This window comes from Pristiophorus japonicus, chromosome 4, assembly GCF_044704955.1.
Source record: "Pristiophorus japonicus isolate sPriJap1 chromosome 4, sPriJap1.hap1, whole genome shotgun sequence".
NCBI classification, from domain to species: domain Eukaryota; kingdom Metazoa; phylum Chordata; class Chondrichthyes; family Pristiophoridae; genus Pristiophorus; species Pristiophorus japonicus.
Genome location: NC_091980.1, coordinates 47363377 through 47391202, shown reverse-complemented (window position 1 = coordinate 47391202; position 27826 = coordinate 47363377). Strand labels below are relative to the sequence as shown.

General features: G+C 46.5%; 1 protein-coding gene across 3 annotated transcripts in view; it reads right to left on the bottom strand.

Moving 5' to 3' along the window:
• Positions 1 to 27826, bottom strand: part of LOC139262889 (uncharacterized) — a 163896-nt gene that overhangs the window by 117424 nt on the left and 18646 nt on the right. For all 3 annotated transcript variants that reach the window (XM_070878143.1, XM_070878145.1, XM_070878144.1), the window contains exon 2: positions 9444 to 9479. In XM_070878143.1, the coding sequence (XP_070734244.1) occupies positions 9444 to 9453 (10 nt within the window). In that variant the 5' untranslated portion in view covers positions 9454 to 9479. The remainder of the gene's footprint in view (positions 1 to 9443; positions 9480 to 27826) is intronic.

The window sequence follows — 27826 nt, the reverse complement described above, 5'->3', positions numbered from 1 at the left end:
TATCCTTTGTCACCAAGCATCCAGCATTAACCTTGTGGCTGACTGGTAAACATGTCAGATACAACGCTCTCACGCAGGATGTGAGCATCATGGATGCTGCCCGGAAATTTTGCATTTACTGCCTTTATAATTTGCTGGTAATCGACAACGAGTTGCACATTCAGGGAGTGGAATCCCTTTCGGTTCCGAAAAATCTCTGCATCCTGAAAAGGTGCCCGCATGGTGATATGTGTACAGTCTATTGCTCCCTGCACCTTGGGGAAGTTTGCTATTCTGGGCAATCCTAGAGCCCCCTCAGTCTGTGCCTCCCTGGTCATAGGGAAGCTGATAAAGTCCATCGTGCGTGCGTAAAGGGCTTCAGTGACCTGTCGAATGCAGCAATGTGTAACATGCTGAGATATACGGAAATGTCGACAACTGAGACCTGAATGGAATCCGATGCATAGAAGGCAAGTGCCGCAGGGACCTTGACCTCAATGGACAGTGCGGTCCTGATAGTGCTGGCAGGCTGCACATCTCCCCTGATGAGCTGGCATATCTCGCTGATAACCTCTTTCTGGAAGCATAGTCTCCTAAGGCAAGTGTTATCGGACAAGTTCAGGTAAGACCGCTTCTCCCTGCAAGTGCGTTGGGTGTAAGTTCTCATCTTCCTCAGCAGTCTGCCACCTCTTGATTGGGCACATAATGCTCTTGAATATACCTTCTGCCATCTCTAATCTGCAGCATGTGTGTAGTCATCAAGACAGGCTGAGAAATACAGGCCTCATTGCAATCACAATCAGTATTATACCTATTGTCCACAAACAATAAATTTACCGACTAAGATACCTAAAATAAATTCAAATCATCCACAGTATGATAAGATGTTTGTTCAGATGTTCAAATCACCTTAAAAGACCTCCAGAGTACATCAAAACTCCCCAGAAGTTGAAACAGCCGTTTATATGAACCGACCTCTGATTTACAAAATGGCGTCCATACCGCTGAGTTTAGTTCAGGTGAGAGCAACTTTTTCTCAGCTGGTTTTTCGGCGAGAGATATTTTCAGCAATATGTGGGCGAGGTGCCGAAAGTAACGCTCGGTGATTTTCTGGGCGTTAGTTTCACCAATTCTGATCTTTACAGCAAAAAAAAGTGGGCGGGCGGTATTATTATTTCTCGGCGTTACCTACATGCCGAAAGTAACACTGGGCAATAAGTGAACTATACATGGGAGTTAGTTTCCATTTTGTTGCTAAATGGGTGCTATCTGGGCGTTATACCTCATCTCAGCGTTAAAATGGACGTTAAGTGGGCGGTATCGATGCAAAAAAAGTGGAAAGTTTAGCCCTAGGCCCTTTGAGTATGCCAATCATGGACCGAACATTTGTTTTAGAACTTAAAGTTGGCAAAAAGCTGGCAGAGCACACTCTCCTCAGTTTTCCAGGTCTTCTGCAGCCCAACCAGCGGTCTTGATGAAAAGCTACATTTTTTTTTTAACTATCCTTAATAGCCAAGAGAAGCAAGAGTGCCCCACAGCAGTGTTGTCCCATACCCTGCCCTCGTGATCCTTGTACCCGACCACTGGTCCCCCACGATCCTCTGACCCCTGGCACCCATGATCACCGGACCGGACCCACCTGCCTGAGGGTCGCTGTGACACTAGCAGCGGCCCAAACTTGCACTCCTCTTCATCGATGGGCTGTTCTCATTGCACCGGCACCATGAAAGTTAGGCCTGAGACCCAATATCGGGTGAGCCTCGGGCCTCGCCATTCAGGCGCAGAGGTTCACAACATACTGCCCCACTCCCTCGTGCCCACAAATGGGTGCACCCAAATTACTGGGCCAATATGTCCCATTGGAAGAGTTTGTAGGAAAAGTGGCTTGAAAAGCAGTCTCCTAAAACATACAAATGAGTTGTAGGAAGGCCAAAAATGTTAATACTAGAACTCTGGAAAAAAGGATCAGAGGCGCGGAAGCAGATGAAAGCACTCTGACAGCGGTTTCCAATTAAAGGTTGCTTTCAGATGAACCCAAACCTGTCAAGGTTAGCAGTAAGGATGGATCATGCTGTCTGAGTACAGAAGGAATACTTCAGAGTTTTCCCTCAGAAGGTTATTTTCTATCTGATCTGCTGTCTCCATATTGTCAATTTATGGTTGAAATGAAAGAGAGTTTTTATGCTTTAGCAAGCAGCCTGGTATTCATCGACTAATTAAAAATCTGACAGTAACAGTCCTTGACATATCTGTTCAAACTCAATGACAGCATAAAATTAATCTATATGATGGAATGTACTAATTTGGTTGATCAAATAATGAAATGGGTGGAAAAAGGGATTTTACTTTGTGAAATGAACTACATAAAATATTCTCTTTTTGATATTCAAAAGAGAAGGTTTTCAGAACTCAGAAGCTTTCATAAGTTTTGGGAAGGTTTCAGAAGACTTAGAACAAGACGGTCATCTAAGTTGAAAGGAGGGTGATGAGTGAAAGTTGGAAGGTTAAGTGTCCAATCTGATAGAAGCACGTGTATCACACTTTAATGTAATAGCTCAAGTCTCTAAGGAAACAGCACAAAAGAGTACGGACATTTGGGTGGAAATGAGTTCCTCTCGTAACTACAATACACGCAAGTATGCACAATATTTTAAGTGCGTCCATCAATCCCTGCGCCCGAATGAGTCCCCAGCCACAAAACTAGCCATACCCCCAGCACCGACACATTAGTTTCTTCCAATAGCACATGTTCGGGGGGCAGGGGCAAAGGAGGTGCTCATTACATTGCGTACAGATTCTGAGATGTACAGCCACCTGTGGTCATATAAATTCAGTGCAAATCAGCTGACAAACAGTGAATCAGAGCTTCCGGCCTGCTCTGGTACTGCAGAAAGATAATGAGAGAGGATTAATTAGCAATCTCGTTGTGCGAGGCCCCTTGGGGAAGAGTGACCATAATATGGCGGAATTCTACATTAGGATGGAGAATGAAACAATTAATTCAGAGACCATGGTCCAGAACTTAAAGAAGGGTAACTTTGAAGGGATGAGGCGTGAACTGACTAGGATAGATTGGCGAATGATACTTAAGGGATTGACAGTGGATGGGCAATGGCAGACATTTAGAGACCGCATGGATGAACTACAACAATTATACATCCCTGTCTGGCGTAAAAATAAAAAAGGGAAGGTGGCTCAACCGTGGCTATCAAGGGAAATCAGGGATAGTATTAAAGCCAAGGAAGTGGCATACAAATTGACCATAAATAGCAGCGAACCCGGGGACTGGGAGAAATTTAGAACTCAGCAGAGGAGGACAAAGGGTTTGATTAGGGCAGGGAAAATAGAGCACAAGAGGAAGCTTGCAGGGAACATTAAGACGGACTGCAAAATCTTCGATAGATATGTAAAGAGAAAAAGGTTAGTAAAGACAAACATAGGTCCCCTGCAGTCAGAATCAGGGAAAGTCATAATGGGGAACAAAGAAATGGCAGATCAATTGAACAAGTACTTTGGTTCGGTATTCACTAAGGAGGACACAAACAACCTTCCAGATATAAAAGGGGTCAGAGGGTCTAGTAAGAAGGAGGAACTGAGGGAAACCTTATTAGTTGAGAAATTGTGTTGGGAAAATTGATGGGATTGAAGGCCGATAAATCCCCAGGGCCTGATGGACTGCATCCCAGAGTAATTAAGGAGGTGACCTTGGAAATAGCGGATGCATTGACAGTCATTTTCCAACATTTCATAGACTCTGGATCAGTTCCTATGGAGTGGAGGGTAGCCAATGTAACCCCACTTTTTAAGAAAGGAGGGAGAGAGAAAACAGGGAATTATAGACCGGTCAGCCTGACATCAGTAGTGGGTAAAATGATGGAATCAATTATTAAGGATGTCATAGCAGTGCATTTGGAAAGAGGTGACATGATAGGTCCAAGTCAGCATGGATTTGTGAAAGGGAAATCATGCTTGACAAATCTTCTGGAATTTTTTGAAGATGTTTCCAGTAGAGTGGACAAGGGAGAACCAGCTGATGTGGTGTATTTGGACTTTCAGAAGGCTTTCGACAAGGGCCCACACAAGAGATTAATATGCAAAGTTAAAGCACATGGGATTGGGGGTAGTGTGCTGACGTGGATTGAGAACTGGTTGGCAGACAGGAAGCAAAGAGTAGGAGTAAATGGGAACTTTTCAGAATGGCAGGCAGTGACTAGTGGGGTACCGCAAGGTTCTGTGCTGGGACCCCAGCTGTTTACATTGTACATTAATGATTTAGACGAGGGAATTAAATGTAATATCTCCAAATTTGCGGATGGCACTAAGTTGGGTGGCAGTGTGAGCTGCGAGGAGGATACTATGAGGCTGCAGAGTGACTTGGATAGGTTAGGTGAGTGAGCAAATGCATGGCAGATGAAGTATAATGTGGATAAATGTGAGGTTATCCACTTTGGTGGTTAAAAACAGAGAGACAGACTATTACCTGAATGGTGACAGATTAGGAAAAGGGGAGGTGCAACGAGACCTGGGTGTCATGGTACATCAGTCATTGAAGGTTTGCATGCAGGTACAGCAGGCGGTTAAGAAAGCAAATGGCATGTTGGCCTTCATAGCGAGGGGATTTGAGTACAGGGGCAGGGAGGTGTTGCTACAGTTGTACAGGGCCTTGGTGAGGCCACACCTGGAGTATTGTGTACAGTTTTGGTCTCCTAACTTGAGGAAGGACATTCTTGCTATTGAGGGAGTGCAGCGAAGGTTCACCAGACTGATTCCCAGGATGGCGGGACTGGTATATCAAGAAAGACTTGATCAACTGGGCTTGCATTCAGAAGAATGAGAGGGGATCTCATAGAAATGTTTACAATTCTTACGTGTTTAGACAGGTCAGATGCAGGAAGAATGTTCCTAATGTTGGGGCAGTCCAGAACCAGGGGTCACAGTCTAAGGATAAGGGGTAAGCCATTTAGAACCGAGATGAGGAGAAACTTCTTCACCCAGAGAGTGGTGAACCTGTGGAATTTTCTTCCACAGAAAGTTGTTGAGGCCAATTCACTAAATATATTCAAAGAGGAGTTAGATGTAGTCCTTACTACTAGGGGGATCAAGGGGTATGGCGTGAAAGCAGGAATGGGGTACTGAAGTTGCATGTTCAGCCATGAACTCATTGAATGGCGGTGCAGGCTCGAGGGGCCGATTGGGCTACTCCTGCACCTATTTTCTATGTTTCTATGTTTCTAAATCATACATTCCTTAAAAAAACTTGAATGATGGTACATTTTCATGCTGCAGGGGCAAGTAACAAATACTTCAGATTCTGTACAGAACAATTTAAATTAATTACTTTGAAAGTTTGCAAGACAGAGAGATAAGTGATATTTACTTTGCAGTCTCCAGCCTCACTCTGAAGGGTACATTTTTTTCCCTTACCTTTTATACTGCCCCACCCTAGCACCTTGAGGCCCCATTGGCTCTGTTCCAGTCACAAATTGATTATGCTTGATTATGCTGGTGGATTTGCGGGACATTTTACATTCTAGCTCATGTTAATTATTATGTGCAGAAACTTGGGTGTAATTTAACCTAAACCAGACGGGGGCAGTGTTGGGCCTGGAGGAAACCCTGTGTGCAAGGTAAATTTTGCTCGGATGAGTAAAAGGCAACTAAAGAAAAAAGATAATGGTGACTCATAGAAACATAGAAACACAGAAAATAGGTGCAGGAGTAGGCCATTCGGTCCTTCGAGCCTGCACCGCCATTCAATAAGATCATGGCTGATCATTCCCTCAGTACCCCTTTCCTGCTTTCTCTCCATACCTCTTGATCCCCTCAGCCGTCAGGGCCATATCTAACTCCCTCTTGAATATATCCAATGAACTGGCATCAACAACTCTCTGCAGCAGAGAATTCCACAGATTAACAACTCCCTGAGTGAAGAAGTTTCTCCTCATCTCAGTCCTAAATGGCCTACCCCTTATCCTAAGACTATGTCCCCTGATTCTGGACTTCCCCAACATCGGGAACATTCTTCCCGCATCTAACCTGTCCAGTCCCTTCAGAATCTTATACGTTTCTCATCCTTCTAAACTTCAGTGAATAAAGGCTCAGTTAATCCAGTCTCTCCTCATATGACACTCCAGCTATCCCTGGAATCAGTCTGGTGAACCTTCGCTGCCCTCCCTCAATAGCAAGAATGTCCTTCCTCAGATTAGGAGACTAAAACTGAACACAATATTCCAGGTGAGGCCTCACTAAGGCCCTGTACAACTGCAGTAAGACCTCCCATCTACTATACCCAAATCTCCTAGCTACGAAGGCCAACATACCACAGGTGTCCCAAGAGATGGAGCTAAATATCCTTGAAGATGTACAACAGCCAGTCTACTCGATAGACAAGTTGTACACTGTTGCTTAATCACGTGCTTAAAAGGTTCCTGCACAAGATAAGAGCTCACAGGGTTGGGGGTAATATAATCGCATGGATAGAGGATAGCTAATTAACAGAAAACAGAGAGTCGGGATAAATGGGTCATTTTCAGGTTAGCGAATTGTAAAACTAGTGGGGTGTCACAGGGATCAGTGCTGGAGCCTCAACTATTTACAATCTATATTAATGACTTGGATGAAGGGACTGAGTATAATGTAGCCAAATTTGCTGATGATACAAAGATAGGTGGGAAAACAAATTGTGAGGAAGATGCAAAGAGTATGCAAAAGGGATATAGATCGGTTAAGTGAGTGGGCAAAAAATTGGCAGATGGAGTATAATGTGGGAAAATGTGAGGTTATCCACTTTGGAAGGAAAAATAATAAAACAAATTATTATTTAAATGGGGAGAGATTACAAAATGCTGTGGTACAAAGCGATCTGGGGGTCCTTGTGCTTGAAACACAAAATGTTAGTATGCAGGTACAGCAAGTAATTAGGAAGGCAAATGGAATGTTGGCCTTTATTGCAAGAGGGATGGAATATAAAAGTAGGGAATTCCCGCTATAACTGTATAGGGCGTTGGTGAGACCACACCTGGAGTACTGCATACAGTTTTGGTCTCCTATTTTAAGGAGGGATATATTTGCATTGGATGCAGTTCAGAGAAGGTTCATGAGGGTGATTCCTGAGATGAAGGGCTTGTCTTATAAAGAAAGGCTGAGCAGGTTGGACCTATACTCATTGGAGTTTAGAAGAATGAGAGGTGATCTTATTGAAATGTATGAGATTCTGAGGGGGCTTGACAGGGTAAATGCAGAGAGCATGTTTTCCTTTGTGGGGGAATCTAGAACTAGGGGGCATAATTTCAGAATAAGGGGTTGCCCATTTAAAACTCAGATGAAGAAGAATTTCTTCTCTCAGAGGATCATGAATCTTTGGAATACTCTACCCCAGAGAGCAGTGGTGGCTTGGTCATTGAATATATTTAAGGTGGAGATAGACAGGTTTATGAAAGATAAGCAAGTCAAGGGTTATGGGGAGCAGGCAGGGAAGTGGAGTTGAGTCCAAGATCAGATGAGCCATGATTTTATTGAATGGCGGAGCAGGCTCAAGGGGCCAAATGGCCTACTCCTGCTCCTATTTCTTATGTTCTTAAGTTGAACATTCAAAGCCATCAGCAACACTGAGTACAAACTATAAACCTAACCGTGCTAAGTCATCATCATCATCATTATAGGCAGTCCCTTGAAATCAAGGAAGACTTGCTTCCACTCTCAAAGTGAGTTCGCAGATGACTGTACAATCCAGTACAGAAATTACAGTCTTTGTCACAGTGTGACAAACAGTGGTTGAAAGAAAGGGAGGGTGGGTAATCTGGTTTTCTGCACGCTCCTTCCGATATCTGCGTTTGGTTTCTGCATGCTCTCGGTGACAAGACTTGAGGTGCTCAGCGCCCTCCCGGATGCTCTTCTTCCACTTAGGGCGGTCTTAGGCCAGGGATTCCCAGGTGCCGGTGGGGATGTTGCACTTTATCAAGGAGGCTTTGAGGGTGTCCTTGAAATGTTTCCTCTGCCCACCTGAGGCTCGCCTGCCGTGTAGGAATTCCGAGTAGAGCACTTGTTTTGAATGTCTCGTGTCGGGCATGCGGACAATGTGGCCCGCCAATGGAGCTGGTCAAGTGTGGCCAGTGCTTCAATGCTGGGGATGCTAAGCCATATAGTGCTCTGGCACAATTAGCACAACTGTCACACTGTTCTAAAGCTAAACCCAGCGACTGTGAGATACAGTGATCCATTTGCAACTGTAATAATTTAAACTCTGTTAATCAATAAGTACTTTATGGTGTGGGAATAACACTGAGTGCTGGAAAAAACTGGGAGAGCAGGATAACACTGGGAGAGTGGGATAACACTGGGAACAGGATAACATTGGGAGAACGAGATAACACTGGGAGAGCGGGATAACACTGGGAACAGGATAACACTGGGAGAGCGGGATAACACTGAGAGAAGGATAACACTGGGAACAGGATAACACTGGGAGAGCGGGATAACACTGGGAGAGCGAGATAACACTGGGAGAGCAGGATAACACTGGAAACAGGATAACACTGGGAGAGCGGGATAACACTGGGAACAGGATAGCACTGTGAACAGGATAACACTGTGAGAGCGGGATAACACTGGGAGCAGGATAGCACTAGGAGAGCGGGATTACACTGGGAACAGGATAACACTGGGAACAGGGTAACACTGGGAGAGCGAGATAACACTGGGAACAGGATAACACTGGGAGAGCGAGATAACACTGGGAACAGGATAAAACTGGGAACAGGATAATACTGGGAGAGCGAGAAAAGGATATACTTGCTTTAGAGGCAGTTCAGAGAAGGTTCACTCGGTTGATTCCGGAGATGAGGGGATTGACTTATGAGGGAAGGTTGAGTTGGTTGGGCCTATACTCATTGGAATTCAGAAGAATGAGAGGTGATCTTATCAAAATGTATAAGATTATGAGGGGGCTTCACAAGGTGGATGCAGAGAGGATGTTTCCACTGATGGGGGAGACTAGAACTAGAGGGCACGATCTTAGAATAAGGGGCCGCCCATGTAAAACTGAGATGAGGAAAAATTTCTTCTCTCAAAGGGTTGTGGATCTGTGGAATTCGCTGTCTCAGAGAGCTGTGGAAGCTGGGACATTGAATAAATTTAAGACAGAAATAGACAGTTTCTTAAACGATAAGGGGATAAGGGGTTATGGGGAGCGGGCAGGGAAGTGGACCTGAGTCCATGATCGGATCAGCCATGATCGTATTAAACGGCGGAGCAGGCTCGAGGGGCCGTATGGCCTCCTCCTGTTCCTATTTCTCATGTTCTTATGTTCTTATAACACTGGAAGAGCAGGATAACACTGGGAGAACAGGATAACACTGGGAGAGCAGGATAACACTGGGAACAGGATAAAACTGAGAACAGGATAACACTGGGAACAGGATAACACTGGGAGAGCGGGATAACACTGAGATAGTTACAAAACATACCAGATGTCATCTTGTCAGTTCAAGTTTCACCTTCACCTGTAATCAGCAAGATTTTTCAAATTAAAATGATTGCTCATGCTTCTGAATGTTTACATTCACTGGACACAGTAAAACATTTCAGTCTCACCCATACCCTCCCTGCATCCCCTTAAACATAGTGGCCTCTGAGCTTGTTGGTAACAGCTAGGTTTCTGTTGAAGAAATAACTTGCATTCACAACCTCAGGACATCCCATAGCTGGTTGTTATACATTCTATCCTTTCCTGCTCCCTGATTGGTTCTATCATGTACGGATCAAGAAAACCATCCCGGTACACTCTATGAACTCTTCCTCAAGGCTATCCTGGCCAATTTGACTTGTCCAATCAATATGAAGATTAAAATCGCCCATGATTATTGCCGTATCTTTCTTACAAGCCTCCATTATTTCTTGATTTATACTCTGTCCAAAAGTGTAGCGACTGTTAGGCGGCCTATAGACTACTGCCAACAGTGGCATCTTCCACTTATTATTACTCAGCTCCACCCAAACTGATTCTACATCTTGATCTTCTGAGCCAATATCATTTCTCGTTACTGCACTGATCTCATTCTTTATTAATAGAGTTAACCCACCTCCTTTTTCTTTCTGTCTATCCTTCCAAAATGTCAAATACCCCTGAATATTCAGTTCTCAACCTTGATCACCTTGCAACCACGTCTCTGTAATGGCTATCAGATACACATTTATTTCTATTTGTGCCGTCAACTCATCTATCTTGTTATGAATGCTGCGTGCATTCAGATAAAGAGCTTTAAATTTTGTCTTTCTACCATTTTTCCTTGCTTTGACCCCACTCTCTGATACACTCTTATTTTCATACATTCTGTCCCTTCCCGTCACACTCTGGTTATAACTTCGCCCATTGCTACCCTGCTCTATTGCCTTCTCCTTTCTCTTTGACTTTTAAAATTTCTCCACAAGAATTATTCCCCCCACAATTTAGCTGAAAGCTCTCGCTACATAGGGCTCAATTTTCCCCAATGCCATTTTTTGGCGTATTTGCCGTTTTCTTTGAGCCCAATTACACCAAAAAAAACACTTTAAAGTTTCCCCGTTCCAATTTTTGAAATTGGCACCGACCGCACAGCCTGTCCTTTAGCTTTTGGTCGGGGGGCGGGGGGGCGGGGGGCAGTGGAGCCGAAGTTCTGTGTCGAGAAAAGGAGCCCTCCCTCCTTTTGCATATGCGTGAAAGAACGTTACTGGTATGGGCGCGATTGCCCAGTACACATCCCGGTCTGCATTCAGCCATTTTTAAAGAGCCAGTAATGTGTGAAAACTTTTATTATGAGTGGAAAAAATCGGAGCTGCAATATGCAATGTGGCTCAAGGACCAGAATTTCTCACAGGATGAAGTGGAGGCCCTAGTTACAATAATTGAGGCCAGATGGCATGAGTTGGATTCCAGCAGAGGTCAAATAAAAGTTTCATCAAAAGAAATGAAGAAACGCTGGAACCAACTTTCACAAGATTACTATTCAATGGTAGCTGTTGTGTATCTGTAAAGCATGCACTCCCATGTTCCGCCACCAGGGAGCGCCTCCCCTGAAGTCCCAAGGGATTCCAGCATCCCTTGGGAGCACTGTATATAAACCAGCCCCTAAGGCCTGTTCCTCACTCTGGAGTGTCGTAATAAAGACTGAGGTCACTGTTACTTTAACCTCCCTGTGTGCAGCCTCATCTGTGGTAGGAACACAATAACTAGTGACGAGTATACGAATCTAACGCAAAGATGCAGCAAACTGTGGGCATCCTGGAGAAGTTCTCAGAGGGTGAGGACTGGGAAGCCTATGTCGAACGGTTAGATCAGTACTTTGTAGCCAACGAGCTGGACGGAGAAGGAAGCGCTGCAAAAAGGAGCGGTCCTCCTCACGGTCTGTGGGGCACCGGCCTACAGCCTCATGAAGAATCTTCTGGCTCCAGTGAAACCCACAGATAAGTCGTATGAGGAGCTGTGTACACTGGTTCGGGAGCATCTTAACCCGAGGGAGAGCGTGCTGATGGTGAGGTACCGGTTCTACACGTGCCAGCGATCTGAAGGTCAGGAAGTGGTAAACTACATCACCAAGCTTGCAGGACAATGTGAGTTTGATGACTACCTGGAACAAATGCTCAGAGACTTTTTTGTACTGAGCATTGGCCACGAGACCATCCTACGAAAACTTTTGACTGTAGAGACACCGACCCTCAGTAAGGCCATTGCGATAGCACAGGGGTTTATATCCACCAGTGATAACATCAAACAAATCTCTCAGCACACAAGTACTAGCAATGTTCATAAATTAACTGGAACTGTGTTGTGAGCAGAAATGTACAGGGCAGAACCCACGAGTCTGCAACTGCCAGCAGGTGACCCAGGTGACTCAGAGTCTCCAACAAAGGATGAATGCAAAGCAATTCACACCTTGTTGGTGTTGTGGAGGCTTCCATTCAGCCTATTCATACCGCTTCAAAGGGTATGTTTGCAAGAGCTGTAGAACAATGGGGCACCTCCAACGAGCTTGCAAACAAGCTGCAAGCTCTGCAAAACCTGCTAACCACCACGTGGCAGAGGAAGATTGGTCCATGGTGGATCAAAGCAATTTCGAGCCTCAGAGAGAGGAGGCAGATGCTGAAGTACATGGGGTGCACACATTTTCGATGAAATGTCCACCTATAATGCTAAATGTAAAATTGAATGGTTTACCCGTAGCCATGGAACTGGACACTGGCGCTAGCCAATCATCATGAGTAAAAAGATGTTTGAGAGACTGTGGTGCAACAAGGCATTCAGACCAGCCCTGAGCCCCATCCACACGAAACTGAGAATATAAACCAAGGAGCTCATCACTGTCCTGGGCAGCGCCATGGTCAAGTTCACCTACGAGGGCACGGTGCACGAACTGCCACTCTGGATTGTCCTGGGCGATGGCCCTACACTGTTTGGAAGGAGCTGGCTGGGCAAAATCCGCTGGAACTGGGGTGACATCCGAGCGCTATTGCATGTCGATGAGGCCTCATGTACCCAGATTCTCAACAAATTTCCTTCCCTTTTTGAGCCAGTCATTGGAAACTTTTCCGAGGAGAAGGTGCGGATCCACTTGGTCCCAGAGGCACGACCCATTCACCACAAGGTGTGAGCGGTACATCACATGATGAGGGAGAGAGTGGAAATCAAGCTGGACAGGCTGCAACGCGAGGGCATCATCTCTCCAGTGGAAGTCAGCGAGTGGGCCAGCCCAATTATTCTAGTACTCAAAAGTGATGGCACGGTCAGGATTTGCATCGATTATAAAGTAAGTATTAATTGTTTCTCGCTACAGGACAAATACCCGCTACCAAAGGCAGTCGACCTATTTGCTATGCTGGCAGGAGGCAAGACGTTCACCATGCTCGACCTGACTTCGGCCTACATGACGCAAGAGATGGAGGAGTCTTCGACGGCCTCACCTGCATCAACACGCACAAGGGACTGTTCATCTACAACAGATGCCCGTTTGGAATTCGGTCGGCTGCAGCGATCTTCCAGAGAAACATGGAGAGCCTACTCAAGTCGGTACCACGCACGGTGGTTTTTCAGGACAACATATTAGTCACGGGTCGGGACACCGTCGAGCACCTACAAAACCTGGAGGAGGTCCTCCAGCGACTGGATTGCGTAGGGCTGCGGCTGAAGAGGTCAAAATGCGTCTTCATGGCAACAGAAATTGAGTTTTTGGGGAGGAAGATTGCGGCGGATGGCATTCGGTCCACAGACGCCAAGACAGAGGCTATCAGGAACGCGCCCAGGCCACAGAACATCACATAGCTGCGGTCGTTCCTGGGACTCCTCAACTATTTTGGAAACTTCCTACCGGGGTTAAGCACCCTCTTAGAGCCCCTACATGTGTTATTGCGTAAAGGTGAGAACTGGGTATGGGGAAAAAAACAAGTAATTGTTTTTGAGAAAGCCAGAAACATTTTATGCTCCAACAAGCTGCTTGTATTGTATAACCCATGTAAAAGACTTGTGCTAGCATGTGATGCGTCGTCGTATGGAGTCGCGTGTGTATTACAACAAGCTAACGTTGCGGGGAAGTTGCAACCTGTCGCCTATGCCTCCAGGAGCTTGTCTAAGGCCAAGAGAGCCTACAGTATGATTGAGAAAGAGGCATTAGCGTGTGTGTTCGGGGTAAATAAAATGCATCAGTACCTATTTGGCCTCAAATTTGAGCTGGAAACCGATCACAATCCCCTCATATCCCTGTTCGCTGAAAACAAGGGGATAAATACTAATGCCTCAGCCCGCATACAAAGGTAGACACTCGCGCTATCAGCGTATAACTATACCATCTGCCACAGGCCAGGCACCGAGAACTGTGCAGATGCTCTCAGTCGGCTACCATTGCCACCACGGGGGTGGAAATGGCGCAGCCTGCAAACTTGTTGATGGTCATGGAAGCGATTGAAAATGATAAATCACCTGTCACGGCCCGCCAGATTAGGACTTGGACCAGCCAAGATCTTCTGCTGTCCCTAGTAAAAAAAACTGTGTACTGCATGGGAGCTGGGCCAGCATCCCCATTGAAATGCATGAGCTAATCAAGCCGTTCCAGCGGCGAAAGGACGAGCTGTCCATTCAGGCAGACTGCCTGTTGTGGGGTAACCGTGTAGTGCTACCCAAAAAGGGCAGGGAGACGTTCATCTCGGATCTCCACAGCACACACCCGGGTATAGTAATGATGAAAGCGATAGCCAGATCCCACGTGTGGTGGCCCGGTATTGACTCTGATTTAGAGTGCTGTGTACGGCAATGCCGCGTGTGTGCTCAGTTGAGCTACGCGCCCAGAGAGGCACCACTAAATTGGTGGTCCTGGCCCTCCAGACCATTGCGAGGATCCATGTCAACTATGCGGGCCCGTTTCTCGCTAAAATTTTCCTGCTGGTGGTGGATGCTTTGTCAAAACGGATTGAATGTGAAATAATGTCAGGAAGCACCGCCACCGCCACCATTGAAAGCCTGAGGGCCATGTTTGCCACCCACGGCCTGCCTGACATACTGGTTAGTGACAACGTGCCATGTTTCACCAGTGCCGAATTTAAAGAATTCATGACCCGCAATGGGATCAAACATGTCACCTTGACCCCGTTTAAACAAGCCTCCAATGGGAAGGCAGAGCGGGCAGTACAAACAATCAAACAGAGCCTTAAATGAGTCACAGAAGGCTCACTCCAAACCCGCCTGTCCCGAGTACTGCTCAGCTACCGCACGAGACCCCACTCACTCACAGGGGTGCCCCCGGCTGAGCTACTCATGAAAAGGACACTTAAAACCAGACTCTCGCTGGTTCACCCCAACCTGCATGATCAGGTAGAGAACAGGCGGCAGCAACAAAATGTAAACGATGGTCGCGCCACTGTGTCATGGGAAATTGATCTGAATGGCCCTGTGTATGTGCTAAACTATGGACATGGTCCCAAGTGGATCGCGGGCACGGTGATAGCTAAAGAAGGGAGTAGGGTGTTTGCAGTCAAACTCGACAATGGACAAATTTGCAGAAAGCACCTGGACCAAATGAGGCTGCAGTTCACAGACTGCCCTGAACAATCCACAGCAGACACCACCTTTTTCGAGGCCACAACACACACCCAAAGGATCAACGACACCACCCTGGACCAGGAAATTGAACCCATCATGCCCAACAGCCCAGCAAGGCCAGGCTCACCCAGCAGCCCTGCAGGGCCAACAACACGCCAGCCCAGCGAGGGCACAACCAACACACCAGTACAGACTTTTGTACCGAGGCGGTCCACCAGGGAAAGAAAGGCTCCCGACCGCCTCACCTAGTAAATAGTTTTGACTTTGACTTTGCGGGGGTGTAATGTTGTGTATCTCTAATGCATGCACTCCTATGTTCCGCCACCAGGAAGTGCCTCCCCTGAAGTCCCAAGGAATCCCAGCATCCCTTGGGAGCACTGTATATAAGCCGGCCCCGAAGGCCTGTTCCTCACTCTGGAGTGTCTTAATAAAGATTGAGGTCACTGTTACTTTAACCTCCCTGTGTGCAGTCTCATCTGTGTTAGGAACACAATCGTAGCCACCCTGAGGTCCGGAGGCCAGTGCAAAAAGAAATGGCAGGACCTTGGTCAAGCAGTTAGTGTAAGTAATTTTTTTCATCTATTCACTGAAATTGCAATTGTAAATGTGACCATCTGTATGTCCCACCCAGCAGAAAGACACCCTCTCTAAAAAGTTATATTTTCATCTTTGCAGAGGAAGGTGGCCCACAACAAAAGAGAGAGAACTCGAACAGGAGGAGGCCCAGCAAATCTGCACCCACTGACACCCATGAAAGACAAGGTCGTTGCTTTGTTGGGTCCTGCCTGGAGAAAAGCAACTACCACTGCACAAGCTGGGCCCACACTCGAGGCAGGGGCTAAGTCTTGCAAATTCCACAGTCTGGCTTTGCTAAATGTTAGGTACTACGCGGGCTCCCCATCCTTCGGTTCATGGGGATGTCTCCGTCAGCCACGCTTCAGTTGATGCAATGCGCTGTCATTCATCATAGTCCTTCAAATGAGCCTGCTGTCTGTGTTGTGTTAGCCTACTTGTGCCACCCACCATGCCCCCTCCTCTGCTGCTATCCATTTGTCTGTGTTCTGTTATATTTTGCAGAACTTGAGGCCCACCCTGACGAGGGCGAAGCCGATGCAGAACAAGATAGATTCAGATGCGGATGAGCCTGAAGAGGAGAACATCTTCCAATCCCAACTTCCAGACCAAGAGCATGAGGGTGAGGGGGAGGGGGAGGATAAAGCCCCCACTCTTGTACTCACTCTGGAGGAGGTGCTGGTGCCGCCCGTTGAGGTGCCAGCCTCTTTCCTCAGTGGTGCGAGTGTTGGGACAATTCATGGTTTAACACTGTCTGAGGCTGTGGGTTCCAGTGGGGTGTAGCGAACCTCAATCAGGGCCCCACCGTCCGAGGTTGCGGGTCCCAGTGGGGTGCTGCAAGCTACACCCAGGGTGAGGAGGGGAAGGAGAGCTCAACAACGCTCTCTTGAGATACAGGATGTAACAGATATGGTTCAGATGATGGCAATGATTGGGAAGAGCATTGACCTTACGCGATCACTCCTGAACACCATCGGTAGGGTGGGCGATGAGGTATTGGGATTGTCGGGAGAAGTAACAACGCTCTCGCGAGAAATGGGAACACTGTCCGGGCACATTAGGGATGGAATGTTGCAGGTAGCTGATACACTGTTGGTGAACATGAGGGACGGAATGTCGCAAGTAGTTGAGACGCTGTTGGGACACATGAGGGAGAGAATGTTGGAGTTCGTTGTTGCAATAAGGGAACACGCCCAGACCTCATGGCCATTGACAGAATCAACTGCCACTCCCACTCCAATCCCCAGACCACCCTCTGAAGAGGCCCAAGCCAGGCCTTCCTCATTGCTGCCTGCCCACACCCCCCATCAAGAAGTGCGCATTTCCCGTGATGCTCAAAAGAATAAGCTTGGTACTAACCCGAGAAACGCTGTACAACTGCCTGCGGGCAGGAGTGATGGAGTCACCAAGACCAAGAGCAGCAGGCGGTCATAGAATAAGGCGGAGGAGAGATTGGTGCAACCATTGTTTGCTGCTGTTGTTGTAGTTATTATTATTGCTGTTACTGTTGTAACTGTTCTCAAATTAAATGCTTTTTGTAGGTGATGTAAATTTACAAGTTTAAAATTGTCTAAGTGATCTTAAAGTTTGTAAGTGATCTTAACTGAATAGTTTAAAGTTTGATACAAGAATATTTTTATTAAAATTAAGTAAAGTACAAAAAAGTGTTAGAATTTAAAATATATTTCATTCAAAATGTTAACGGAATCATTTACATTATTTGCTCCATTATTAACACAACTTTTTGAACTAAAGAAGAATCATTTACATTATTTGTTCCATTATTAACACAACACAACATTACGGAACAGGTCCAAAAGTTAATATTGGTCCATTTGGAATGCCGCTGAGCCTTCAGGCAGTAAAGCGTTCACGGATGAGCTGCTGGCACAAGGCTCGAGCAATCGTTAAAGGGGCATGACAGCCCGCCCTCCTCCGCCGTTATGCTCCAGGTTCAGGTCGTTGCATGGCTTTCTCATCCTCCTCCTCGACATCTGCATCTTCCTCATTATCATCAGCCACTCTCACCTCAGGTGGGTCTTCCACTACCAGCTGCTGCTGCCTCATAATGGCTAAGTTATGCAGCATGCAGCACACAACAGTGAATTGACCGACAATCTCAGGGGAGTATTGCAAGTAACCTCTGGAATGGTCCAGGCATCAGAAATACTGCTTCAAGATGCCAATGGTCCTCTCTATTATGCTGCGCAATGCAATGTGCGACATGTTGTATTCCCGCTCAGCTTCCGTCCAGGTTACGCATAGGGGCGTCATGAGCCAGGTGGTGAGGCCTTACCCTTTGTCCCCCAGCAGCCAGCTCTGCCCTTCTGGCTGCTACTGAAACATGAGATATAGCCCTCTTGCATGGGTGCTCCCAGGGTATCTTGCATCAACTGCCATGATGCGATGCATGTTGTCACAGACGAGCTGCACGTTCATGGAGTGGAAGTCTTTTTGTTCCTGTACATGTCGGACTCCTCCAAAGGTGCTCGCAAGGCGATGTGGGTACAATCAATACAGCCCTGTACCTTGGGGAAGCCAGCAATCCTGGAGAAGCCCACAGCCCTGTCACCCATTGCCTGGGCGGTCATGGGGAACTTTATGTAGTCATTCCTCCGGGCATATAGTGCAGCAGCAATCACCGAATGCAGATAAGTGTTGCATGTTAAGAAATGGTGCACACATCCCCAGTTGTGGCCTGGAATGATCCAGATGCATAAAATGAAAATGCAGCTGTAACCTTTACTTCAACTGACAAAGCAGTCCTCCTGATGCTTCTAGGTTGCAGGTCTGTTTTTATTAAATCACAGATCTCAGTTACAATTTCTTTGTGGAAACGCAGCCTTCTTACACAGTCTGTATCACTGAGTTGCAGGTATGAATGCCAGTCTCGATATACCAGATGTGGGTAAGGCCTCCAGCCCATCATCCTACATGCTGTGAGGTTCCTCAGGTGATGATGTCTAATTAATCTTCTCTTCCGCAGCACCATCATGCAGAAGCCTTACACTAAGTATGGCATTGTCATTATTGCCCCCATAATTAAATTGTAGCTTTGCAACAATCTCAACACAGCAGGACAAAGCACTCACACCTCTTCCTTCCTCGCTCTCTCCAAGGTGGATCTTAGTATGGAACACACCCTGGTCTTCGCATGTGCAATAGGCTTGCTTACAATGGGAAACTAGGCATTTAATATGTCATGTTTGTAACTACAATTCAACACCACTGTATTACTGTATACACTCAACTCAGATGCACACCTTGACCACAAGGGGTGAACTTGTGGGAGACACTCCTTACCTGATCACACAGGTATAAAAAGGGAGGTCCCACGCAGGGTCATCACTTCTGGAGTCCGGTAATAAAGAGTTAAGGTCACAGAGTGGCCTTGTCTCTGGAATGTGCCTCGTGTGGTTTCATGCTGTAGAGTAAGGACTTTACATAATGAAGGCATTTGGGGCAACAAAGTGTAATGCAATTCTTGAATTTTTTATTTTTTTCAAAGTACCACCCCATCACCGAATGTCTCCTCACCGGGCTCGAGGGTCAGAGCGTTGGCTAGCAGAATCGCTCCCTCGCCTGGGCACAGTGGCTCGGGGCTCAGCTTCCACCCACCCACCCCCCAGGCTTCTTTTCAAGCCGGGCTCCGAGGTTCTGTGTCCGGGCGAGGGAGCAATTCTGTCAGCCGACTCTCCTACCCTCGAGTCCGGTGAGCAGATGTTCGGTGGTGGGGCGGTACCTCAGGGCCCAGAAGAGGAGAGGGCCCAGGGGGAGCACGGGCCAGCCCACACTGCGATATGTGTGTGCACTAGGTCCGTGCAGCAGAACTGGTCTCCAGTCATCTTGGTTAATCCTTGCCACTGGACCAAGACCTAGCTCTGTCAAGCCCGTGTGGTGGCTGGTGTGCAATGGCCACCATACGTTAAAAAAAAACCATGCACAGGCATCTTCCACCCTTCAAGATTTAGTTTGGGACCTGGAATTTTAAGTCCTTCATTGAAACACCTGTGAACTTATTGACATGGAAGCAAGTCATCCTCGACTCGAGGGACTGCCTATGATGATGATGATAGTACCTTGAAAAAAATCAAAAATTCAAGAATTGCATTACATTTCCAATTTCTATTTGTCTTTTAAAAAAATGATCATTTATGATGCATATTCTCTGCCTTCTTCACTCTCTCCAAAACTTCAGCTAAATACAATGGCGTCTTTCTGCGGCGATTTTGTAATGTGTGATAATTTTTGTTACGGGCCCAGAGGGTTTTTTGGGAATGGTCACATATGCGGTCTAAGGAAAAATGTAAGTTGGCCAAACCTGCTCAAATGTCAAAAACTGGCCCAGAAATAAGGTTACACCCCCTATGATGCAAAAAAATTGTAACCTAACAAAAAAAAAAATCGGACCTAAGGGAATTACGCTGATGCAGAAACTTTGGGGAGACTTGGACATTTTTATTTACTCCAAAAAAAAACGGTGCAGACAATTGGGGAAAATTGAGCCCAAAGTGTTGAACTGTTGTACTATAGGGAAAAGTGACAGCTTATTTCCACACAGCAACGTTCCACAAACAGCAGTCAGATAAGTCACCTGATCATCCATTTTTGATGGCGTTGCCTGAGGGATAAGTATTGGTCAGGAGAAGAGGAGATTGCCCCTCCTCACCTTCAGAAAGTGCCATGGGATCTTTTATATCCACCTGTGAAGCCAGATGGAACCTCGGTTTACCATCTTATCCAAAAAGTGGCACCCCAACATTGCAGCACTCCTACAGCACTGTCCTGAACTATCAGCCTACATTGTCTTAAGTCTCTGGAATGCAGCTTAAATCCATGACTTTCTGAGGAGAGAGTGCTACCACTGAGCCAAGGCTAACACCTAATTAGTTGAATACTGCACAGCTAACAACAGTACATGAGAACTGTAACCCAACAGCTCCAGTTATGATGTTATTGCACTTTAGAATAAATTTAAATAATTATCTGACTGCTTTTGGTGCATCTTCAGAAGTAGCTATAATCAAAATAAGAATATATTCATAGTACCATATCTATAATAAAAGCCAAAGCAAGCAAAGGCTATTTGGTCCATTGGCACTTATCCCTCAAAGACTCTTAAATCTTCTGTCTTTCGGATGAGACATTAAACCGAGGCCCCGTCTGCCCTCTCAGGTGGACGTAAAAGATCCCATGGCACTATTTTGAAGAAGAGCAAGGGAGTTATCCCCGGTGTTCTGGTCAATATTTTTCCCTCAATCAACATAACAAAAACAGATTATCTGGTCATCACATTGCTGTTTGTGGGAACTTGCTGTGTGCAAATTGGCTGCCGTATTTCCCACATTACAACAGTGACAATACTTCAAAAGTACGTCAATTTCTGTAAAGCACTTTGAGACGTCTGGTGGTCATGAAAAGTACAATATAAATTCAAGTCTTTCTTTTTTTTTCTCCCAAAAGCTGCATATGGATGTTTATTTCTAACAGACTATCCCAACAGCTTTATAATGTGAGCTTTATAATTATTAATATGAGTTCTTGCTGAGCCCATCCTACAGTATAAATTTGGGAATGTGATACTAATAGAATGTACTCATATTATAGGTTTACTGGTACGGGCAGCAGCTACATACAAAAACAGGTTGTTAATTAGGTTTTACATTTGTAAGGATGTAAAAATGTACACAAACGTGACCAATGTATTTGGTCTTATAGTGTATTACTGACTGTTGAAGCCGATGCCTTGTACTGATAGATTGGGCTTGGCTGAGTGGTAGTGCTGTAGATTGTAGAGGGATGTGATCGGGGCCCAGAAGAGGCGTGAGTTTGGGGCTCAGAAGAGGTGAGGGCCCAGGGGCAGCACAGGCCTGTTCACACTGCGATATGTGTGCGCACTAGGTCCGTGCAGTAGAGTTGGTCTCCAGTCGTCTTGGTTAATCCTTGCTACTGGACCAAGACCTAGCTCTGTCAAGCCCGTGTGGTGGCTGGTGTGCAATGGTCACCATACGTTAAAAAAATCCATGCATAGGCATTTTTCACCCTTCAAGATTTAGTTTGGGATCTGGAATATTAGGTCCTTCATTGAATCACCTGTGAACTTTTTGATGTGTAAGCAAGTCATCCTCGATTCGAGGGACTGCCTATGATGATGAGTGCTGTTTCCTTTGAGTCAGCAAGTCAAATGTCCACTCCAGGATTTGAGCACATAATCTCGACTGGTACTTCAATACAGTATTGGACGAGACTCTGTCTGCCCTCTCAGCTGGATGTAAAAGATCCCATGGCACAATTTGAAGAACAGCAGGGGAGTCTTGGCTAATATTTATCCATCAAACAACACCATCAAAACAGATTAGATGGTCATTCATCTCATTGTGAAATATGGACCCTTGCTGTGCACAAATTGGCTGCCTATTTTACTTAACACAACAACAGTGACGACACTTCAAAAGTAATTCATTGGCTGTGAATGCTTAAGAACATTCTGAGATTGTGAAAGCCACTAAATAAATATAAGCTTTTTCTTTCTTTAACAGATTCTGTTTGTCAGTTCCTTTACTGAACAGACACAAAAGGCCAGGCACTGTGTAATCACTCAGTTATTGGTTAAATACCAACAGCCTGAATTCCACTCACTGATTAACCGCTCTTACTGCACCCTGATATTTTTGGCACTGGCATTAAACACTCAAGGGACAAACAAACAATTTAATCTTTCTTTTATTTAAGAAAAATAACATAGAAAGAGCAAAGCAGAACAGTAACATTGCAGCAGGGCCCTGCCAGTGCTGTTTGCACAATGCAGGAGTTGTTTAAAACGGGCGTTACAGTATTTTTAAGTGAGGTACGATAATGTTTTATTAGTTTAGTCATGCAACAGGCTGAATTTCCTGAAATGGAGCACAGTAGAAAAGCTGCTTGGTGTAATCACCTCCGATAACTTCGGTTTTAGTCACCAAAGAATTCCACAGACTGAGGCAGCCATGTTGTACATTCAATGCAGCTATTCCATCTTGTGATTTTATTACTTTAAAATTCTCAGTGAATGGTGTCATGTATTTAACTGTCATTGTAACCCATGTATAAACTGACGAGTTGTACACTGTGAGAACATTGACCACTAGGTGGTGAACTTGTGGGAGACACTCCTAACCTGGTCTTTCAGGTATAAAAGGGGAAGCTCCACCCACTTTCATCACTTCAGTGCTGAATAAAAGTTGCTGGTCACAGAGTGACTTTCTCTCAAGCATGGGCCTCATGTGCATTTGTACTGTATAGTAAGGACATATCATTGGTGACGAGAAACTAGGATTTAAATCATGCGAGCATGGCCACTAGCAGCACAGACGAGAGGTATTGTGTTGGTGATGATTGGGACAACTTTATTGAGACTACAGCAAAACTTCGTCACTAATGAATGGCTGGGACAGGATTCGGATGACAAACGCTGGGCTCATCTCCTGACGATTTGTGGGTCCAGGACGTACTCCCTGATGAAGGACCTTCTAGCGCCAGAGAAGCTGGCGGACAAGACTTTTGAAGAGCTCAGTAAGTTGATCAGGGAACACTTTAAACCGGCGAGCAGCATGCACATGGCGAGACACCGGTTTTATACACACCAGCGGCGAGAAGGGCAAAGCGTTCCAGACTTCATGGCAGACTTCCGGTGACTGGCGAGCCTATGTAAGTTCCCAGATGCATGCAGAGCGGAGATGCTGCGAGACTTTTTTTTATTGAGGGCATCGGGCACGCTGGGGTTTTTAGGAAACTGATTGAGACCAAAGACTTGACCCTGGAAACAGCGGCTTGGATGGCACAGACATTGATCTCAGGGGACGAAGAGACCAGAATGATGTTTGACAAAAATCTTGGTTTAAATGCAGCAAATGGACAGGGAGTCAACATTGTTAACGCGGCACACGGTTCCCCAAGCAGACAGTGGCAATCGGACATGCCCGAGCATGTAGTCGAATCCAAAGGGGGAATTCAACAGAGACAATGGCTAGCTGAATGGCGATTCACGCCATCGCAAGGGACAATGCGGCCAGTAATAGAGCCATCAACACTGGTTAATGGTGTGCTTAAACAGTTAGACAGAGAGTCAGAGACGATCGACTGGTAATGGGCCTTTTGTTTCCAACAACGGCTCATGTTGGAGGTGTGGAGGCAAACACACAGCCAGAGCTTGCAGTATCAGCAATACACGTGCAAAAATTGCAACGTCAGCGGTCACTTGGCGCGTATGTGCAGGAAGCCTGCAGCCAGGTTGATGTACGAGGAGGACGGGGTCGCTGTAAGCCCTACGAGGTCAAATGGACATTGGGGGAAATCGCTGGAAGCTGAAGTTCAGCGAGTTCATGTGGAGCACATATACAGTTCATACACCAGGATGCCACCGATAATGATGAAAGTGCTCCTCAATGGCATCCCAGTATCAATGGAGCTAGACACAGGGGCCAGCCAGTCCCTGATGAGTAACAAACAGTTCGACAAGTTGTGGGCGTCCAAGGCCAGAGGCCAAAATTATTGCCGATTGACGCACAGCTACGGACATATACAAAGGAGATCAAGTTGCCACTCTGGATTGTTCCGGGGGACGGTCCCGCACTACTGGGAAGGAGTTGGCTGGCTGTCATGAACTGGAAATGGGGCGATGTCAATGCAATTTCCTCTGTGGAGTGAATATCAAGCTCACAGGTCCTGGACAAAGTTGACTCACTATTTCAGCCCGGCATTGGCACTTACATGGGGACCAAGGTAGTGATTCACAGAAACCCAGACGCCAGGCCAGTACACCACAAGGCCAGAGTGGTGCCGTACGTGATGCGGGAAAATTGGACCGACTGCTGAGGGAAGGCATCATCTCGCCAGTCGAATTCAGTGACTGGGCGAGCCGGATTGTGCCGGTGCTCAAGGTGGATGGGTCGGTCAGGATATGTGGTGATTACAAGGCCACCATCAATCGGGTGTCACTCCAAGACCAGTATCTGCTACCGAGAGCGGAGAGCCTCTTCGCGACACTATCCGGTGGCAAACTTTTTTCAAAATTGGAGCTTACATGACCCAGGAGCTGGCGAGTGAGTCGAAGAAGCTGACCACCATCACGACACACAAGGGGTTGTTTGAGTACAACAGATGGCCGTTTGGGATTCGCTCAGCCGCCGCGATCTTTCAACACAATATGGAAAGCCTCCTCAAGTCGATTCCAAGGACAGTGGTTTTTAAAGACGACATCCTCATCACGGGTTGTGATACTGAAGAAAACCTCTGCAACCTGGAGGAGGTGCTACGCAGATTGGACCGGGTAGATCTGCGACTGAAAAAGGCGAAGTGCATCTTCCTAGCTCCAGAGGTAGAATTCCTGGGGATCAGGGTAGCAGCAGGCGGGATCAGACCTACTGCGTCCAAAACAGAAGCGATCCAGAGAGCACCCAGACCCCGTAACACGATGGAGTTGCGTTCGTTCCTGGGGCTCCTGAACTATTTTGGTAACTTTCTTCCCAAATTGAGCACGCTGTTAGAGCTGCTACACGTGCTCCTATGCAAAGGTCGTGAATGGGTCTTGGAGGACAGCCACGAAAGGGCTTTTGATGGAGCATAACAAATTTCATGCTCTAACAATCTGTTAACGCTATATGACCCATGTAAGAAACTTTTTTTAACGTGCGACGCGTCATCCTATGGGGTCGGGTGTGTGTTGCAGCATGTTAATGCCAAGGGTCAGTTACAGCCGGTAGCTTATGCCTCCAGAAGTCTGTCCCAGGCAGAACGGGGCTACGGGATGGTAGAAAAGGAAGCGCTTGCGTGTGTATATGCTGTAAAAAAAAATGCACCAGTATCTGTTCAGCAAGAAATTTGAGCTGGAGACAGATCACAAACCCCTAACGTCCCTTTTGGCCGACAACAAGGCCATAAATGCAAATGCATCGGCCCACATACAGAGGTGGGCACTCACGTTAGCCGCCTATGACTATACAATTTGGCACAGACCGGGCACTGAAAACTGCGCCGATGCACTCAGCAGGCTCCCACTAGCCACCCCCGAGGGGGCAACCAAGCATGCTGCTGAGATGGTCATGGCTGTGGAAGCTTTCGAACACAAAGACTCACCCGTGACAGCCTGTCAGATCAAAGTCTGGACAAATAGAGACCCACTACTGACTTTAGTCAAGAAATGTGTCCTTAATGGGGACTGGGCAACCACATACGGGGCATGCCCTGAGGAATTCAAACCATTTCACAGGCGCAAGGATGAACTCTCGATTCAGGCCGATTGCCTACTATGGGGAAACCGAGTAATCATGCCCCAGATGGGCAGAGAGATGTTCATCAGAGAACTCCACAATGAGCACCCGGGCATTGTCACGATGAAGACAATTGCAAGGTCACATGTTTGGTGGCCAGGGATAGATGCAGACCTGGAACTTTGTGTTCGCAGGTTCAACACGTGTGCTCAGCTGGGCAATGCGCCCAGGGAAGCCCCCCCTTAGCCCCTGGTCCTGGCCCACCAAACCATGGTCACGCATCCATGTGGACTACACAGGTCCTTTCATGGGAAAAATGTTTTTGGTTGTAGTAGACGCCCGCGCCAAATGGATCGTGTGTGACATTCTCAATTCAAGCACATCCTGGTAGAAAGTCTCCGGGCAATGTTCGCTGCCCATGGTCTACCTGACGTCTCGGTCAGTGACAATGGCCCGTGCTGTACAAGCATTGAATTCCAGGACTTCATGGCAGGAAATGGTGTCAAACCATGTCAGAACGGCACCATTCAAGCCGGCCTCAAACGGCCAGGCGGAATGAGCAGTGCAGATAATCAAGCAGGGGATGCTCAGAATCCAAGGGGGTTCCCTACAAAGCCGCCTATCACGCCTCCTGTTGGCCAATAGATCCCGACCACACTCAGTGCTGCTAATGAAAACGACACTCAAAACCAGGTTATCCCTTATACACCCCACCATGAAAGAAATTGTTGAGAGCAGGCGCCAGTCACAATGTGACTACCATGACGGGAATGCGAGGGCGTGATGTATTGATGTCAATGACACTGTCTTTGTTCTCAACTATGCTGCAGGGCCTAAATGGCTCACAGGCACTGTGATTGCCAAAGAGGGGAATAGGATTTTGGTCGTTAAACTTACCAGTGTACAAATCTGCCGCAAACACATGGATCAAACAAAAAGGAGGTTCAGCAACCCCATAGACGAAGCAGAGGAAGAACACGATGTAGAGTTCACTCCTCCACAGGTGGCCAAACACCAGAACCAAGTGGAGGAGAGCCCAATCACTGTGGGCAGTCCGGACAGGCCTGAAGCACCGCAAACAGCAGACACTCAGGCCAGCACCCAACAACCGGAGCCCCAACTCAGGTGCTCTACAAGAGAGCGTAAACCACCCGAGAGACTTAACCTGTGATCCCAATTAGACTTTGGGGGGAAGTGATGTCATGTATTTAACTGTCATTGTAACCCATGTATAAACTGACTAGTTGTACACTGTGAGAACATTGACCACTCTGTGAACTTGTGGGAGACACTCCTAACCTGGACTTTCAGGTATAAAAGGGGAAGCTCCACCCACCTTCATCACTTCAGTGCTGGAATAAAAGTTGCTGGTCACAGGGTGACCTTCTCTCAAGCATGGGCCTCGTGTGCATTTGTACTGTATAGTAAGGACATATCAGAAGGAATACAAAATATGGGTATAGAGGTGAATGTAAGTACTTTCCAAGAGCACAAGTCACTATAGAATGTGGGACACAAGTCTTGATTAACTTTTAAAAGCAAAATTTACTTGCACTTGGTTTGAACTGACTGGTAGTGGGTCACTGGCCAAATTCATGTGGAGAAGTCAGTGCAGCAAATGAAAACAGAAAATCCTGGAAGCACTCAGCAAGTCAGATATTGTATCTGTGGAGAGTAACAAGTCAGTGTTTCAAAGGGGTTTTGATGAAGGGAAATGCAAGAAATGTTGACTTGGCAGCTCTAGTTGGAAGTATTCCTGGAGGCTTCATTAAATAATCCTCTGCCTCCAACCTCCCTGCTCAGCCAAACAGTCTTTTTTCTCCATCTTCAATATTTTTAAAAAAACTGTTTTTTTTTAAATGTCACGATAATTTTTCTTCTCGGTTGCTGGCAGCAGTGACCAGGAAATTAATCTTTAATTCCTGGATTCTCCAAGATAATCCTGGAGGGTTTGGCAACAGAAGTA